We start from the raw sequence: 17,005 nt of genomic DNA, 5'->3' as shown, positions 1-17,005 counted from the left end.
GCCCGATTGACCTTTGCCAGAGAACATCTTGGTTGGCAGATTCGCCATTGGTGCCCTGTGCTCTCCACAGATGAGAGCAGGTTCACACTGAACACATGTGACAGACGTGAGAGAGTCTGGAGATGCTGTGGAGAACGTTCTGCTGCCTGCAACATCCTCCAGCATGACCGGTTTGGCGGTGGGTCAGTGATGGTCTGGGGAGGCATATCCTTGGAGGGCCGCACAGACCTCTACGTGCTAGCCAGAGGTACCATGACTACCATTAGGTACCGGGATGAGATCCTCAGACCCATTGTCAGACCATATGCTGGTGCAGTGGGCCCTGGGTTCCTGCTCATGCATGACAATGCTCGTCCTCATGTGGCCAGAGTGTGTCAGCAGTTCCTGTATGTCGAGGGCATTGATGCTATGGACTGGCCTGCACGTTCCCCAGACCTGAATCCAATCGAGCACCTCTGGGACATCATGTCTCGTACCATCCGCCAATGCGATGTCGCACCACAGACTGTCCAGGAGTTGACCGATGCCCTGATCCAGGTCTGGGAGGAGATCCCTCAGGAGACCATCCGTCGTCTCATCAGGAGCATGCCCAGACGTTGTAGGGAGTGCATACAGGCACGTGGAGGCCACACACACTACTGAGCCTCATTTTGAATCGTCTTGAAGAATTTCCACAGAAGTTGGATCAGCCTATGTTCTCATTTTCCACTTTGATTTTGAGTATGATTCTGAATCCAGACCTTAATGGGCTAATGTTTTTGATTTCCATTGATCATTCTTAGGTTATTTTGCTCTAAACACATTCCTCTGTCTAATAAATAAAGATTTTCAGCTGAAATATTTCATTCATCGAGGTCTATATTGTGTTTTTAGGTGTTCCCTTTATTTTTTTGAGCAGTGTCTATATATATATATAGAGAGAGAGAGAGCAAGCCTATATTTCCTATTGAGGCAGAAACTACAGATGACATATCCTCAGTGTCCTCAATGGTAGGGGTGTGTGTGTGTGTGTGTGTGTGTGTGTGTGTGTGTGTGTGTGTGTGTGTGTGTGTGTGTGTGTGTGTGTGTGTGTGATCTCTGTCAGTGTCCGTGCTCTCATATCTGCCTGCCTGTGTGCATGCTTGCTCACCTGTGTGCGTTTTGTATGGGCTCTTGGACACTCACTCTTACAGAGGCGCACATGTTACACACTGTGCTGTTTCCCATATGTTTTTTCGCTGGGGCTGATTAAGTCAATTGCCCCCCACGGCTGACGGTCGGGACGGTAACCGCGCTCTCGTTCTGGCAGCCTTTCAAAGGTCAGCAGAGGGTCAGAAAGCAGTTTGTGTTCACAGCCTCTGTGTTGCTGTGGAGTGCTGCAAAAGATAACAGGTTGTGTAAATTTTTGCTGTTTGTGCACTTATGAGTACGCACCTGTGTTTGTGTGCCCGCATGTTTGAGAGAGAGAGAGAGAGACAGAGAGGGAGAGAGAGAGGGATGGAAAGATTTCCATAGCTAACACTGGGATTTCATCTGTTTAACAAATATGAGACAACATGTTAGTTTGCTTTGGACTGGAAAGCCATATGCAACTTGAGATACTCCCGCCATTGCCTGAGTAGCCATCTTCAAACAGGCCCAGCCTGTGAAAAACATTCTGTGGATGTGGCCAAAAACACACAATGCACGAACATTTGGTCTCCCCAAACCATGCCCTTGCTGGGCCCTTGACTAAATCCAGGAGTGTTCGTTCACAGGAGAGAACACCACAGACACGTCTAACTGGAGCGTCGGCTGGATTTGGTCTCGGGCCTCCTGTGATAACTAAAGGTCTGGATTGTCACAGCAGCGGTTTTGAGGAGCTCTGTGATTAAGCCTTTAGAGACGGGAATAATGTTACGTTAGATATAGCTGGAGGTTTGCCTCTAGGAATGAGGATAAGAATGACAGCAAATGCTGTAGCCTGTGAACTGTGGAAGTAATCTCCGTCGGGGAGATGGGGCACGGGGGGGGACAAATCAGTATGGCATTCAGCTTTGGGAAACTGGCTCAAATTCCAGACTCTGTAGGAATGTTCTTAGTCATAATTTTGGTTGACGGTGTTTAGGTAAGGCCTACGTAATGGGGACTTCTGTCACGACATGCTTAGAGTCACGGAAGCTTGGAAAAAGTCCTTAAACCCAACGTATTGCGGCCAAAGCTGAGATGTGATCCGGTTTGAGTACGTCCATTCATGTATGTGACCTTTTATGGACGGACCTTGGAATTCCCTGCTGCTGCCTTTGCCAGGTGAGGAAGGAGATGTTCACTCCGCAGTCAATTATGTGAGCGATTCCCAGGAAACAAGCTGCAGCCTGAGTGTCAGAGGAGGTGAAATTGAGATTTTGATTGGACGGCTGCCCAGTTAGTTTCATCCCATTACCCCTTCTGTGAACATTACAGCACACACGCGTGATTTGCGCAGGCACGTTAATTCAGCCAGAATTGCCGAGGTAAACGGCGAGGTGGAAACCATCCGAACTGGAGTCATTTGTTTTCATTATTTACTTCCAGACCACTTGAGTCAACAAGCTGTATTACAAACAGATTAACTAAACAGAAGATGCCGGTTTTAGCAGATGAGCGTTTTGGCTGGTTTATGGCAGTTGTTTCTTCTATCGTTTCGTGATTCCTCTGGTCAGACTTCAGAGCATTCCTCCACGCTGAGTTCACTCACATGGTCCTGTTTATGCCACTTACGGGTTACGCCACTCTGTCATCACAGAGAAAGCATTAAAACCATTTCCCGAATGGCAGCTGGGAGATGGGCTTTGCTGCAATAGTATATCTATTTATTTATATGACGTGGGGGGGGGTATCACACCTTTGTCAAGCATTTGTTATTTTGCAACATCATTTAGTGAAAAGGCAACAGGAATGGGGGCGGATGCATTGGTTCCTTAGGCCCACAGTGTTATCCAAAGTTAGTTTGTCCCATTTGTTGAACTCTGGCCAATTAAATAAGTGGGGGGAGGGACGTCCGGGTAGTGTGGCGGTCTATTCTGTTGCCTACTAATGCAGTGATCTCCGGTTCGAATCCTCATGTTACCTCCAGCTTGGTCGGGTGTCTCTACAGACACAATTGGCCATGTCTGCGGGTGGGAAGCCAGATGTGGATGTGTCCCAGTCGCTGCACCAGCTCCTCCTCTGGTCAGTCGGGGTGCCTGTTTGGGGGGGAGGGAAACTGGGGGGAATAGCGTGATCCTCCCACATGCTACGTCCCTCTGGCGAAACTCCTCACTTTCAGGTGAAAAGAAGCGGCTGGTGACTCCACATGTATTGGAGGAGGCATGGGGGGAGTCTGCAGTCCTCCCTGGATCAGCAGAGCGGGTGGAGCAGTGACCGGGACAACTCGAGAGAGTGGGGTAATTGGCCGGATACAACTGGGGAGAAATCAGAATCAGAATACTTTATTCATCCCCGAGGGGAAATTGGGTAAGGGGAAACAATAAAAAAATAAATAAATAAGTGGGAAGAGACCAGTTAGATTACTATGTCATTGCTTTACTACTTGTCTGTGCTTATGTGCTTATGTTTTGTTTTTGTTTTTGTTTTTATAAGCCATCAACCTGCCAGGGACTGCAGATGAAAATGAGCCTGTATGGCTAAATCCGGCACATTTACATGATGGAGTCAAGTGCTCATCTTAATTAATGTGCATTGCCCTTCTTAAATAAAATAAACATAAAATAAACATAAACTTGTAGCTTGTGCTGTTATGAGTTGAAGTCGTAACCTAATTGTGGCTTTGGTAAAGGGCACCGTTGTGTTTTGGGTCTAAGATGGCCCAGAGCATACTCAGAGGAGTCCTGGGAACCTCTCTGCTAGGGAGAGAGATGTCAGCTTTTCCATTTCTGAGAAGCCTGGCCTGAGATCCATGTTCCGTTCAGAGCGGCCAGACACATTTCCATGTTAGTTTTACAAAGCGTATTTAATCGCCGCAAATGCTCCTTCTCTCCACCTCAAGGATCTCCGAGGCGGCCAAAATCTGGGTAGTTTGGAAAAAGATCTCTCACTGCTTCATCTGCATTATTGGAGAAATTCAAAGTGTTTGTTTGGGCAGGACATTTCGAAGGGAAATGTGATGCGACTTTGTGATTGGCCTCGATGCAAATAAATGTTAAAGAAAACACTGCTTATTAAAAGCTGTTTTCTTACATATTACCATTGCCAGGACACATGGTGCAAAATTGCATTGACTTTAACGGAACTTTAAAGGCTTATACAAATATCAAAATGTCAGATGAAGGAAAATAGAAAATCCTTCACATGATAAGAGCGCTGGTATGTTTAATGAGCCTGACTTGCTGGGCAAGTACTAAATATCTCATTCGGGCGCTGGTCATGAAAAATTTATACATGCTCTTTTATGGCAGCTCAACTTCTATCCTTTTTTCAAACGTCAGGGAGCCTTTGTAATTGCCCCCGCCTCTAACAAGAGAACCCTTGTTTTTCAATCTGCTTACATCTGCAGAAAAGTTGTGTGTCTGTGTGCGTGTGTGTGTCTGCAGCCCTTCATCAGGCTCATTCCACAGCACAGCTGCAGCGGCTGAAGTCACCCAGTTTGACTCCAGGAGGGACTTAGCAGCTCATTAACGAACAGAACAAAGTGAGCCGAGAAACACAATTGACTACTGACACTGGTCAAGGCACAGAGCAAAGGTCACGGTGTCACTCCAGCCGTCTGCAGTCAAACTGCCCCGGCTGCTGTCAGGGTAGGCCTAAAGAGGGCCTCGCTTTGCTAACACAAGGACATACCAGAGTAAAAAAGGGGGAGATGGGGGAGGGTTTAGGCTGAGGTCTTAATGAATTTTATATATATATCTCAATTCCAGGTTCTCTGCCCTTGGGGTGTAAAATGCTAGCTGAGAAAGCATACACTGGAAGGCATAACCAAGTGGTTGGGATAGTGTACAGGAATATCTGTACTGAATACAGACTGGAAGTCCCCAAGTGCAAATGGGAGACACCGGCAAAGGCGGTTGAGAATGGCAGAGCTAAGATCCTGTGGGACTTCAAGTTCCAGACTGACAAGCAGGTGCTGGCTAACCAACCAGATATTGTGGTGGTCGACAAGGAACAGAAGACAGCAGTAGTGATGGATGTAGCAATCCCGAGCGACGGCAACATCAGGAAGAAAGAGCACGAGAAGCTTGAGAAATACCAAGGGCCCGAGGGAAGAACTAGATCGGATGTAGAAGGTCAAATCCACAGTAGTCCCAGTGGTAATAAGAAGCACTAGGGGCTGTGACCCTCAAAGTGGGAGAGAGATTCCAACAGATTCCAGCAACAACATCTGAGGTCTCTGTCCAGAAGAGTGCGGTCCTAGAAACAGCTAAGATACTGTGCAGAACCCTCAAACTGTGCAGAACTCTCAAACTCCCAGGCCTCTGGTTGAGGACCCGAGCTTGAGGAAGACAACATACCACCCGAAAAAGGGTGAGAGGGATATATATATATATATATATTCTTTTTTATATATATTTTTTGCATTTTCTGCCTTTATTTGATAACAATGGACAAAGAGACAGGGGATGACAAGCAGCAAAGGGCCCAGATTCGAACCCAGGCTCCTGCAGTAAAGAATCAGCCTTATGTGGTCTATACTCTACCAGGTGAGCCACCAGGGAACCCCATTAATGAATAACTTTTAACTTTTTTTTTAATGCAGCATCATTCTGTAGTGATTTAGGCAACTGGCATGGGTGCAAATCCATGGAGGCTGGCATCTAGCGCTTTACCTGTGCCCCCATCCACAGGGTTAGTGGTCGTGTCAGGAAGGGCATCCGACGTAAAACTTTACCAAATCATTATGCGGATTGACAAGACCATACCGGATTGGTCGAGGCTCCATACCAGATCGGTCAAGGCCCGGATTAACAACAACCGCCATTGTTGCTGTGCCCTCACAGGGTACCGATGGAAACTATAAAATCCGCTGTGGCGACCCCAGGGAAACAGGGAACAAGCCGAAAGAAGAAGATAATTCTGTAATGATTAATGATGAACAGAACAGGTGAGTACCTACTTAACATGCCACCCAGATGACAGCAAGGCACAGCATGTATTTAAGGTACTTAGTGCCCCCCGTAGCAGCCATTCTGTAACCTATGGGAAAACAAACCTGTTTATATGCATATTTCAGTTTGTTTGGACTGCATAAAGTGTTATATTTTCTCATTTGTCTTCTCTTTGGAAAAACACATGTTTTGCATCTAAGAACGAAATGTAAGAACGTATTATCTCTTGAAAAACCACAAGGAAGGGCATCCGGGTAGCATGGTGGTCTATTCTGTTGCCTATCAACAGAGTGATCGCCGGTTCGAATCCCTGTGTTACCTCCGGCTTGGTCGGGCGTCCCTGCAGACACAACTGGCCGTATCTGTGGGTGGTAAGCCAGATGTGGGTATGTGTCCTGGTTGCTACACTAGCGCCTCCTCTGGTCGGTCTGAACGCCTGTTCGAGGGGGAACTGGGGGGAATAGCAGTATCCTCCCACACGCTACGTCCCCCTGACGAAACTCCTCACTGTCAGGTGAAAAGAAGCAGCTGGCGACTCCACATGTATCGGAGGAGACGTGGTTGTCTGCAGCCCTCCCTGGATCAGCAGAGGGTGTGGAGCAGCGACTGGGATGGGTCGGAAGAGTGGGGTAATTGGCTGGATACAATTGGGTGAATAAGGGGGAAAACCCCACAAGGAAGGCCCGCTTGAAAAGGTTTAGTCATAGAGATATCTTCACTTTTCGTATGTTTATATCCAGGGTGTCTGATAGTATGCACAGTACTATGAGGGCATATAGTATTTTAAGCATGGGTGGCCTTAGTGTGGAAGAATTCCAACTATGGTGGTGATAGTATCATGCTCCAACCTTTGAGCTATTCATGTCTTGCTTTAGTGAATTTGATTAAATTCACTCTCAACCTTTCTAAACTTAAGATTCACATATGACCTTCGTTTTTCGCTCAGCTCTGAACCCGTAACCCATCCTCCCCTTATTGTTATTAATCCCAAAGTTTTCCCATGTCTGTGTGCATCATCTGCCGTACAGTATATCACCCAGTCCCAATTCTGTCTCATTAGAAACATCGTTATCAATCATCGTGAGTCAGTGATAGAAGTTGTTGAAATTTTTCCATAACTAATTTTTCTTATCAGTCCAAAAGCAAACTTCTGGTCTAGCTAAGTGGTGCATGCCCAAGTGTGCAGACTCATGCATGTATGTGCACAAGTCAGGTGTTTGTATATGTGCATGGAAGACTGGTCTCTTAAGACATTCTAAGATGGTAATTCATATGTTTACTTTCAATTTGTCAATATTTCTCCTATCTCCCTTATCCTCTTTCCCTTAAAGCAATTTTGGTTTCCTTGATGCTTACTGGAGGTTCGTCCCACTCCAGTTCAAATTTGTGACATTTGAACCCGGACCTGTGAGCACATTTGCCACCAATAATATTTGGCCCGAGCAATGAAACTTTTCCAGTTATTCATTCTGACTGAGACGTCAGTCTCCAGGTCTTACCAATAACAGAGTGTCTTCCTTTGTTTCTTTGCAGAGATCGGACCTGTTACTATCACAACAGACCCCAAGAAGTTCCAGTATGAGCTGAGAGAGCTGTATGTCCAGGTTGGTCCAGTAGATGCAGCAGTAGGCTGAAATATCTCATTTACTTGTCATCAAGAAATCACATCCATCAAGGTGCCCATGTGAGCAGAGCCATTAGACCCCAGCTGTTATCACTGCTCAATTATCAAGATTATAAGACTGTGGCTACACAAAGAATCCTTTAAGTGGGATTATTACTTCTAACTTTGTCTGACTGTAAATCGTGTCTCTCTTTTTCAATCTTTACCCCTGCTCCCACTCAAGTGGATTTAGAAATGTATTTATAACGAAGCCCGACAGCTTACCTTTCAAAGCTTGTTGAACTTGGATCTTGTGGATGTAATACTCCAAGCCCTGCGTTTATTTTCCTTCTTGATTTTCCGTCATCATTACAAACACATGTATAAACAAAAACATACAATGGGACTAGAGTACCAAATAGGCTATTGCCAAGTTCAAATTTTTGTGTAATCGTTTGGAAAGAGGGAGGAAGTTGCATGGGAATAACTATCTTCTTGTGTACCGCTTAAGTAAAGCAGGAAAAAAACAAAAAACAAATGTGGAATATTGCCGAAGACATCCATGGAGCAGCAGAACAGCGAGTCACCGGAGAGTAAGAGAGAGGGGAAGACAAAGATAGATATTGAGTAAAACAAGTAGCATTCAGGGGTCTAGCCCATAATGAAGTCTTTGGCAAGTGCTTGTGCACCTTTGGCGTTATGTGCTGCTCATTTTGGTGCGCACGGGAGTTTTTGTGTGTAACATGGTGGTCCGTATGGAGATCCTGTTTCCTCTCAATTGCTCCTTTGTTTCAAAGCCACTTCATCATCCCTTCAGCTCTTCAGCTGCAAACCCTCTGAAAAGCATTTGGTCCAGTGACGAGAAAAAAAAAATCTCTTGGGCAAGTATGTTAATGTGCTCTCTAAATTAGACATCTCACATTGTGTTGATGCTGCTGAACACTGCTGGATCACCTGATCTCCATGCCATTTCTCTGCTGCCCATGCAGTTTATTATTTTTCACCAACAATAGTTGGTAAAACCCCAAAACTGTAAATCCTGACACAATCACTGGCCAGAGGGTCGGCAGCCAACAGGTGTGACATCTCCCTGTCGGGCAGTACGAGTGGCACCTGCCCTTGACCGGGTGCTTTGCAGACAGACGCTGTCGAGTCTTGGAAAAGCTTAGCGTCGGTCTGCGGATGCCCGTGTCTCCTGAACCCTCGTCTGCCTCCTCTGCGTGAGCGAGTGTTTTGTGTGTTTAGTATTTTGTGTTAATTCGTGTTTGCATTTTTTGCCTGCCCTGTTTGGCAGTGGTTTTTGGTTATTGTATGTTTTCCAGAGTCCAGTAAAGCGCCTTTGTATTTAACAACTGCCTCTGCCTCGGCTCTGCAGTTGGGTCCAAACACACGGCGTTACAAATCCTGGGGCGTCCAGGTAGCATAGCGGACTATTCCGCTGCCTACCAACATGGGGATCGCCAGTTCAAATTCCCGTGTTACCTCCGGCTTATTTGGGCGTCCCTACAGACGCAATTGGCCGTGTCTGCGGGTGGGAAGCCAGATGTGAGTATGTGTCCTGGTCGCTGCACTAGCGCCTCCTCTGGTCAGTCGGGGCACCTGTTCAGGGGGGAGGGGGGAATAGCATGATCCTCCCACGTGCTACTTCACCCTGGCGAAACTCCTCACTGTCAGGTGGAAAGAAACGGCTGGCGACTCCACATGTATCGGAGGAGGCACGTGGTAGTCTGCAGCCCTCCCCGGATTGGCAGAGGAGGCGCAGCAGTGACCGGGATGGCTAAGAGAGTGGGATGATTGGCCAGGTATAATTGAGGAGAAAAACAAAAAAGAAACTGTAAATTCATTTTAACCGGCTGTTGTAGTGTAGTATGATTATGTTGTGTGAGCATCACACTCAGTCATACTCCTCATCTACGGACACATACCTGGCTAATAAGACAGCTTCTGAGCCAGTCTGACCTGATCTTTCGCTAAACTGAATTCTCTACCATGCTACATTCTCAGGTGGCCACTGAGTTTAAAGGGAAAGCACGTTTGCCATATTTTTAAACCACAGAGGGGAATGAAAGGGCACAGGGTGTGATGGTGGTTACCGGGTGAGAGCAGAGGGGCAGCAAGAGAAGAGGGGATCATTTTTTTGGCTGTAGGGGAGATATTGGGGAACAGGAGAGACAGAAGAATCCCCTTTCCTCACATTCCATCCCTCTGGCCTGGATTCATGGATCACTCCATTCCAGATGTTCCTCTCCAAGGTGGAGTGGCCTGGCTACCTAGTGATCGACTTTAGACAGATAAGACGCGTGCCTGCAGGAATGCTGCAGAGGACGGCAACGTCTGACCCTGCAGATAGAGAATGTGTGTGTGAGGGAGAGAGAGAGCGCAAGCGAGAGAGAGAGGGAGAGTAAAAATGACGGGAAGAATAGTAAATGAAGAGTGAGAGAGACTGTCTGGAAACCGGAACAGAAACGGCATCATGTTTACTGACATCGGTGTACATACAAGTAATCTCATCAAACGGCTGCACATGTTTTTGCTCGAGTTACTTATAAGTTCTGCAAAAGCAGCGTTAAATCATTAACATTTGAGAACAAACAAACCACCACTCACTGATTTTCTGTACAAACCTAAAGCACAGCAGTAAATGTTACATCAAATTGTTGTACATATCCTTAAAGCACAACAAAACAGCCATTAGTTTTAGCAACTTTAAGACCAGCCTGCAGCTATCAAAGACTTAATCATGCCTTAGTCCATCTGTCCCTTAATGTGTTGCAGAAGCAATGCACTTTATCAGAGCTGCAGTTTATCATTTCTCGTGTAAAGTCGGCAAACCCACAAACAATAAAAAAAAACCACAGCCAATTTGCTCATGATACCCTCCTCGTTGCCAGGGTGGTGGGGACTGTCCTGAGATGAGCATCGGTGCTATCAAGATTGCATTGGAGATCTCCTTGCCGGGGTCCTACATTTATGTATTCACAGATGCACGATCTAAAGATTACAAGCTGACCCATGAAGTCCTGCAGCTCATCCAGCAGAAACAATCACAGGTTTGAAGATTATTTCCTGCAACATTTCAACAATATGAATTTACCTGATACAAAAATCACAGATTGGAAAGGACATTTTGCCATTGTGTGTGTGTGTGTGTGTGTGTGTGTGTGTGTGTGTGTGTGTGTGTGTGTGTGTGTGTGTGTGTGTGTGTATGTGTGTGTGTAGGTGGTGTTTGTGTTGACAGGGGACTGTGATGATCGGTCGCACATTGGCTACAAGGTTTATGAGGAGATTGCCTCTACCAGCTCTGGGCAGGTCTTCCATCTAGACAAGAAACAGGTCAATGAGGTAAGAGTCACCCTGTTAAAGGATTCTATTCTATTCTATTCCAGGCCCAGTCCCTGCTGTCCAAAGGACATTGTATTCACGTTGTTTTGATATAGCACACTGAGACAGGGATAATCTGTTTCCTGCGTCCTATTATTCATATGATAATACTAATCCCAATTAGAATACAAATGCTAATTCTCGAACACGAGTTCAAAAGAAAAACATCAGGAATTGAGAAGGCACTGTGTTAGTGGATGGCAGAAGAATCTTTGGTTCAGATCACCCAAATTTGGTTGCCTGTTCTGCCCTTCGTGTCATCTAAAGCCATGTAACTAGACCAGCTGCCGGAGGGTTTACAACCAGTCTCATGTCTTGTGCTGTACTCTGGTCCAAAGCTGGACTCCCAGAGGGTGCACCGAACTGATAGATTGGCTCTTAAGAAACAGATGAATGCATGTTCTTTTGAGTGTTTCCAAGTAAATGAGCTTTATTGTGTCTGATGGTCTGCAGTTCGAGAATGATATTGCTGCTTATTAAAACAAGGGGGTATGACAATGAGAAGGAATTACAGATTTAAAGCTGAAATCTGGGATTTTTCTCCATTAATAAAGCGTTATTTCATCCATCTGGTCCACGAGGTCATGCTACGTAATACTAACTGGCATCTTCTCCATGGTTGGAGACACTCTCCATGTACTGCTGTTGAAATTTTCAACCGGGTGGGGCGAACACTGGTGCAGTATCAAACATGTTCCGACTCAACCAGGAAAAAGTATTGAAACGTGATGACAACATGGTGACGCTTCTGTCAGACATATATTCCATTATCCGGACCACTTATCCTGCTCGCAGGGATACTGGAGCCTATCCCAGCAGTCACTGGGCAGCAGGCGGGGAGACACCCTGGACAGACTGCCAGGCCCTCACATTACATTACATTACAGTCATTTAGCCGACGTTTTTATCCAAAGCGACTTACAATAAGTGCATTTAACGTAGGAAATCAGGAGAACTACTAGTCATCAGAGGTCATCCTATCACGGGGCCCACACACACACACACAAACAAACACAGTTCACACATGCATACATATTAAACACACAAGTAGTAAAGTAGACTAGATGATTGAGGAATAAAGAAGCTGACAGGACATGCTGACCTTTCCATCCTCTATGACCTGCCTCCTACCTGGCCTCCCTGAGCCTCCTGAGGCCTATACTATGAAGCAAGTTCAACATACCCATGACATCTATTCGTTAGCTGGCTTCAATAAGTCTAACAACCACAATCATGCATAAGTGGTGTCACAACAGTGGTTATCAACTTAAGTCAACCCAGGTTTTCCCAATCCAGCCATGAGCGCTTTCACATAAAAGGAGCGCTGTTTGCGCCATATGACCAATCGCAAACATGGGCAAGTCTACCAGAGCTGCATATTTTACACAAGATGAGCAAACTACAATATTAAACAAATGTGAAAAATTCAGAAATAAAATCCAGGCTAAATGCAGCACAGTTGCTGCTGCCAAAGGCAGGAAGGAAAGTTGGCAAGAAAATTGCCAACTGTGTGAATGTGTAAGTTGATAGGCTTATCAATATCACTAACCCCATCCATCAAGACATTATGTATACCATTAAATTAATGTGTTGCTTAGATGTAGTCTTATGGCCTGTAAGACAATTTTAGCCTTATTTTTTCAGCTGCAACCCTGGCAGTGTTAAACGGTCTCGGGTGCAAATAAAGAACAAATGGAAAAACATAATTCAAACTGATGAGTGGGCTTACTTGCAAATCTTATATAAGGTTAACAAGTACAAGGCTTTAGTGATTTAATCAGTCACTGATATAGGTTTATATCAGTATACAAAGGCTTATAGAACAATGAAATGGCTTTGAAATGGCTTGCAGCCAACAGGAATAAAAAAAATGAAGTGAGGAATACTGGAAGGGGCCCTCCTCCACAGGACTACATTCCTGCTGAGGAGCTCATGGTGTGAAATGACTTGCGATTGACAAAATCGCCTTCATTCTCACCTAGACATGCTGTGATGGGAATATGGGTGCAATCTATGGCACCAACCACTCCGGGGAACACTATGAAAGGAGTAGGCTGCATTTAATATACAACATTAAACGTCATAGGGTCTGCATTATTTATAGATCAAGAAGTCAACACATGTTATTGTATACCTGCTATTTCATAAAAGCCCTCATGGACTGCGTGGGCCAGTGGCCTGGGAACACAACAAATGTAGGTCTGATAGAGCAAGAACCATTTTAAGGGGCGTCTTTTGGGCGCACAAGTTCATTATTTTCGATGGAGACGCGCGAAACGCGCGTTCACAACCGAAAGCGACGCCGTCGCGGCGCGCATGCGTTGCGACGCCGTCGCGGCGCGCATGCGTTGCGACGCGTTTGTTTTTTCGGGCGCGTCCGCGGCGCGCAGAGCTGGAGAAACCTCGACTTTTTCGAACGCGGCAAGCGCACCGCAGGTCATGTGACAAAAATTAACCAATCAGCTCCCAAAGGACTCGCTTCACCCTTTTGGTCCAAGGACAAAGCTAGCAGTAGAGCTGCTGTGAGGGATGTACGGCGCTAGAAATATTTATCTTTGTTTTGACTTTTTTCTTGGTTAAGTTAGTTTAGTCAGCGAGGCTTACTGCTAAATTGCTTTCCGCATAGAATGGCCAAATCAACAGACTGCCGCAGACCACTTTTATTTGCACCAGCAGTCGCATTTCGTGTCGTGAGTTTACGTCTTCGCGGCGCGCAGCTTTTGGTTGCTCTGTAACGTCAGGTGCGGCAGTAGCGCAACCTCCGAGTCCCGAGCAGCGTGATTTTTTTCCTTCGTACCCGTTTTCCGGGAATTCTGCCTTTGATTGGCTAGTACTCGTTGAGAGAGCGTTCACCTGGATTCCGGGAAGACCCGCCCCTACTCTATCTCTGATTGGCTAACCCTATCCCTAACCCCACCCTAACCTTAACCAACCTAATCAACGGAGGCAACGAGTACTAGCCAATCAGAGGCAGAGTTCCCGGAAAACGGGTACGAAAAAAATCATGTTGCACTTGATTCAACTCCTTTGGATAACCATGACCTGGATGAATGAGAACATTCACAGACATGTGTGTGGTGTGATTTTTTTCGTCCCCGTTTCCGGGAACTCTGCCTCTGATTGGCTAGTACTCGTTGCCTCCGTTGATTCGGTTGGTTAAGGTTAGGGTGGGGTTAGGGATAGGGTTAGCCAACCAGAGATAGAGTAAGGGCGGGTCTTCCCGGAATCCAGGTGAACGCTCTCGCAACGAGTACTAGCCAATCAGAGGTAGAGTTCTCGGAAAACGGGTACAAAAAAACCCACGCCATTTTTCATAGTGGTGCCAACACAGCCACATACAGACTACACTCTCACGCGCTACTGGATCAACCCAAACATGACAAGTGATCTTTTAACAACCCCAACGCACACCACTGCATTGTGCAGCTATTGCCACCATCAGATCTCCCTTTATGTCAGCTCAGCAACCAGATTGCGCACACACAACCACATGGCACAAAAACAACTAGAAGAGTGCTCCGCCAGGCGATGTCCCCTTCTCCGGTGCTCGGACTTGGCAACAAACCACCCCTTTTTTGCCTGCTGAGAGAAGGGGCCCTTGTGTGTTTGAACGTCGTGGTTTTCATGATACAAATTGAATATAGTCCAATGATTCTCATTCATCCTAAAGCAATAAAACAACGGTAAGAAAACATAGCTCATGTTTTATTGTAGCTACTGAAGTGATTCCCAGCTGTGACTGCGCTTAGTCCTACTCTTGAAATGGTATTGTGGCGAGCTGGCGTGAAGGAAGGAGGCAAGAGGCAGAGACCTCGTTTTATTGGCAATTCCCGTGTCCCACGACACCGGGAGTGCTTTTATTTGCACACCGAACAGAACTAACAACACGATGATTCCCCCGACCTCACAACCAGCGACATTAGTCTGAGTCACGGACCACGGCCCCAGTCAGTCAGTCAGTCAGTCAGTAAACTGTCTTCTACTGGTCCGAATCGAACCCCCAACCAAACAACACAACGTCACTAAAACCATTTTAAAATGAACGTTAACAGTCCCATCAACCCTTGCGCTTCCGCAGCGCAGAACCGCGGACCGTCAGAGCGACCGTCGCTGTGCTATTTTTATAGCGGAGTTTTAACATTGGCGTCAATGGCACCTCTGCGTCTAATCCTCTTCATGGTGTCTGTAAAACAAACCCGGTGGCGAGGTGAATAAAACGAATTATTTTTGGTTCATCAAGCGCTCCTCCAGTTCTCCTGTGCTGAGATCCGCAGTGAATGATTTGCCGACTTGCGCAATACGATCGACGCGTCACTTACAACACTCACACCCGATTACATAATGGACGCTGCCGCTGTCCAATCTAAGTCAACAGTGCGCATGCGTGCAGAGCACACGGTAAAACGTGAAACACCGTCGTGACGCTGAAAACCCAGGTTAAACCTGAAGTTACCTCGCTAACACCAAACCCTGCTTGGTAGTACAGGCCTCAGGTCTGTCGAGAAGAGAGGCCTGTTCGTGTCCCCTGAAAACATGATTTTGGAGGGTCTCTAAAATATTAATTACCAAATTATTTGTACCATAGTTTTGCCATGTGCATTTCTACGTTGTTTTCGATAGCAATGAATCCTGTTTTACATGTAAAAACTCATGACTTTGATAGAGGCGATTCATCACATTTACTGTGAAGACCCAGCGGGGCTATTCCTACCATCACCGCCCAAACGTGGCAGTGTAAAAGCAAACTGACCATATGACAAGGATTTCCTTATTGCTGTGTGGGCTTTGCATTTGACCTATCTATATCTTATTTGGCCATGGGTTATGTTTATTTTGATATTTGTCCATCCATCCATCCATTATCCAAATTGCTTATCCTGCTCTCATGGTCGTGGGATATTTGTCTCTGAAGAATAAATCTGCTGATGTAGAGCAAGTGTATGTATGCTTGCATTTATTTTATTTTATTTTTTCTTTTTGCACATGACAAACAATATTTTCAGCAAGAAAGGTCATATGCAAACAAATTACCTTTCTGATACTTTCAATTATATTTAAGACGATAAATAATCCACAATTATAAATATTTTTGCACTTGCTCATTTAAATGGTTACTCTCAGGTAGGACTTCCCTGGACAAATGATATGGCGCATAGGGTTTTATGCCATCATCATTGTAGCCAGACGCAGATGAATAAGACAGCAGAATTAGACAGTTGGTGGGGAATTTGAAGAAGTAGCATAGTTATTGTGGCTAACAAGCAGATGGCAGACCACGTGCACATAAGACCTTTGCCGTAAATCTCCAGGATTGTAGCTAAAAATCAATGCAACAGTGACTAAAGAAAACTATCTTCTATTCAATGCAAAGATGATTCGAGTTCAGTGGACTCTGGGGAAGAGAGACTTGTATGATGGAGATGGCATGTCAAGTCAAGTCACTTTTATTTGTACAGCCCAGTATCACAAATTACAAATTTGCCTCAAGGGGCTTTACAGCAACACAACATCCTGTCCTTAGACCCTCGCATCGGATAAGGAACAACTCCCTAAAAAAAAAACTAAAAAAAAACCTTTAATGGGGAGAAAAAAAATAGGAAGAAACCTCAGGGAGAGCAACAGATGAGGGATCTCTCTCCCAAGATGGACAATATGCAATGGATGTTGTGTTTACACAATTTACATAATACAACTAAAAGAGGATAACAGAATATATGAAATGGCATGTATGAAATGGATACAGTGGAACAGCGGGACAAGGCATGCACAATTATTCCAGGTTATTCATGGTTGAATAACATCACAGTTGCATAACATATTAAAAGTATTTTGACATATTATATCATTTTATGAGTGCAGCTATTCCCTTTGTTCCCCTGTCTGAGACTACACCAAGCCTTCCAAGATTTTTGGAGATGAGAGTGCTGTATCATATTACCCCCACTTCACACATGCTTACCCCATCAAGGATTCTGGGGTTAAA

The 17,005-nt window shown here is 45.5% G+C and overlaps 1 protein-coding gene across 1 annotated transcript in view; it reads left to right on the top strand.

The window, feature by feature from the left end:
- hmcn1 (hemicentin 1) overlaps positions 1 to 17,005 on the top strand; it is a 208,005-nt gene that overhangs the window by 19,171 nt on the left and 171,829 nt on the right. Inside the window, 3 exon segments of the mRNA XM_056275570.1 lie at positions 7,572 to 7,642; positions 10,533 to 10,691; positions 10,861 to 10,983. Coding sequence (XP_056131545.1) covers positions 7,572 to 7,642; positions 10,533 to 10,691; positions 10,861 to 10,983 — 353 coding nt within the window.

This window comes from Lampris incognitus, chromosome 3 (genome assembly GCF_029633865.1).
Source record: "Lampris incognitus isolate fLamInc1 chromosome 3, fLamInc1.hap2, whole genome shotgun sequence".
Classification (NCBI taxonomy): domain Eukaryota; kingdom Metazoa; phylum Chordata; class Actinopteri; order Lampriformes; family Lampridae; genus Lampris; species Lampris incognitus.
Note: the sequence above shows the minus strand (reverse complement) of the source record. Positions and strands in the feature narration are given on the sequence as shown.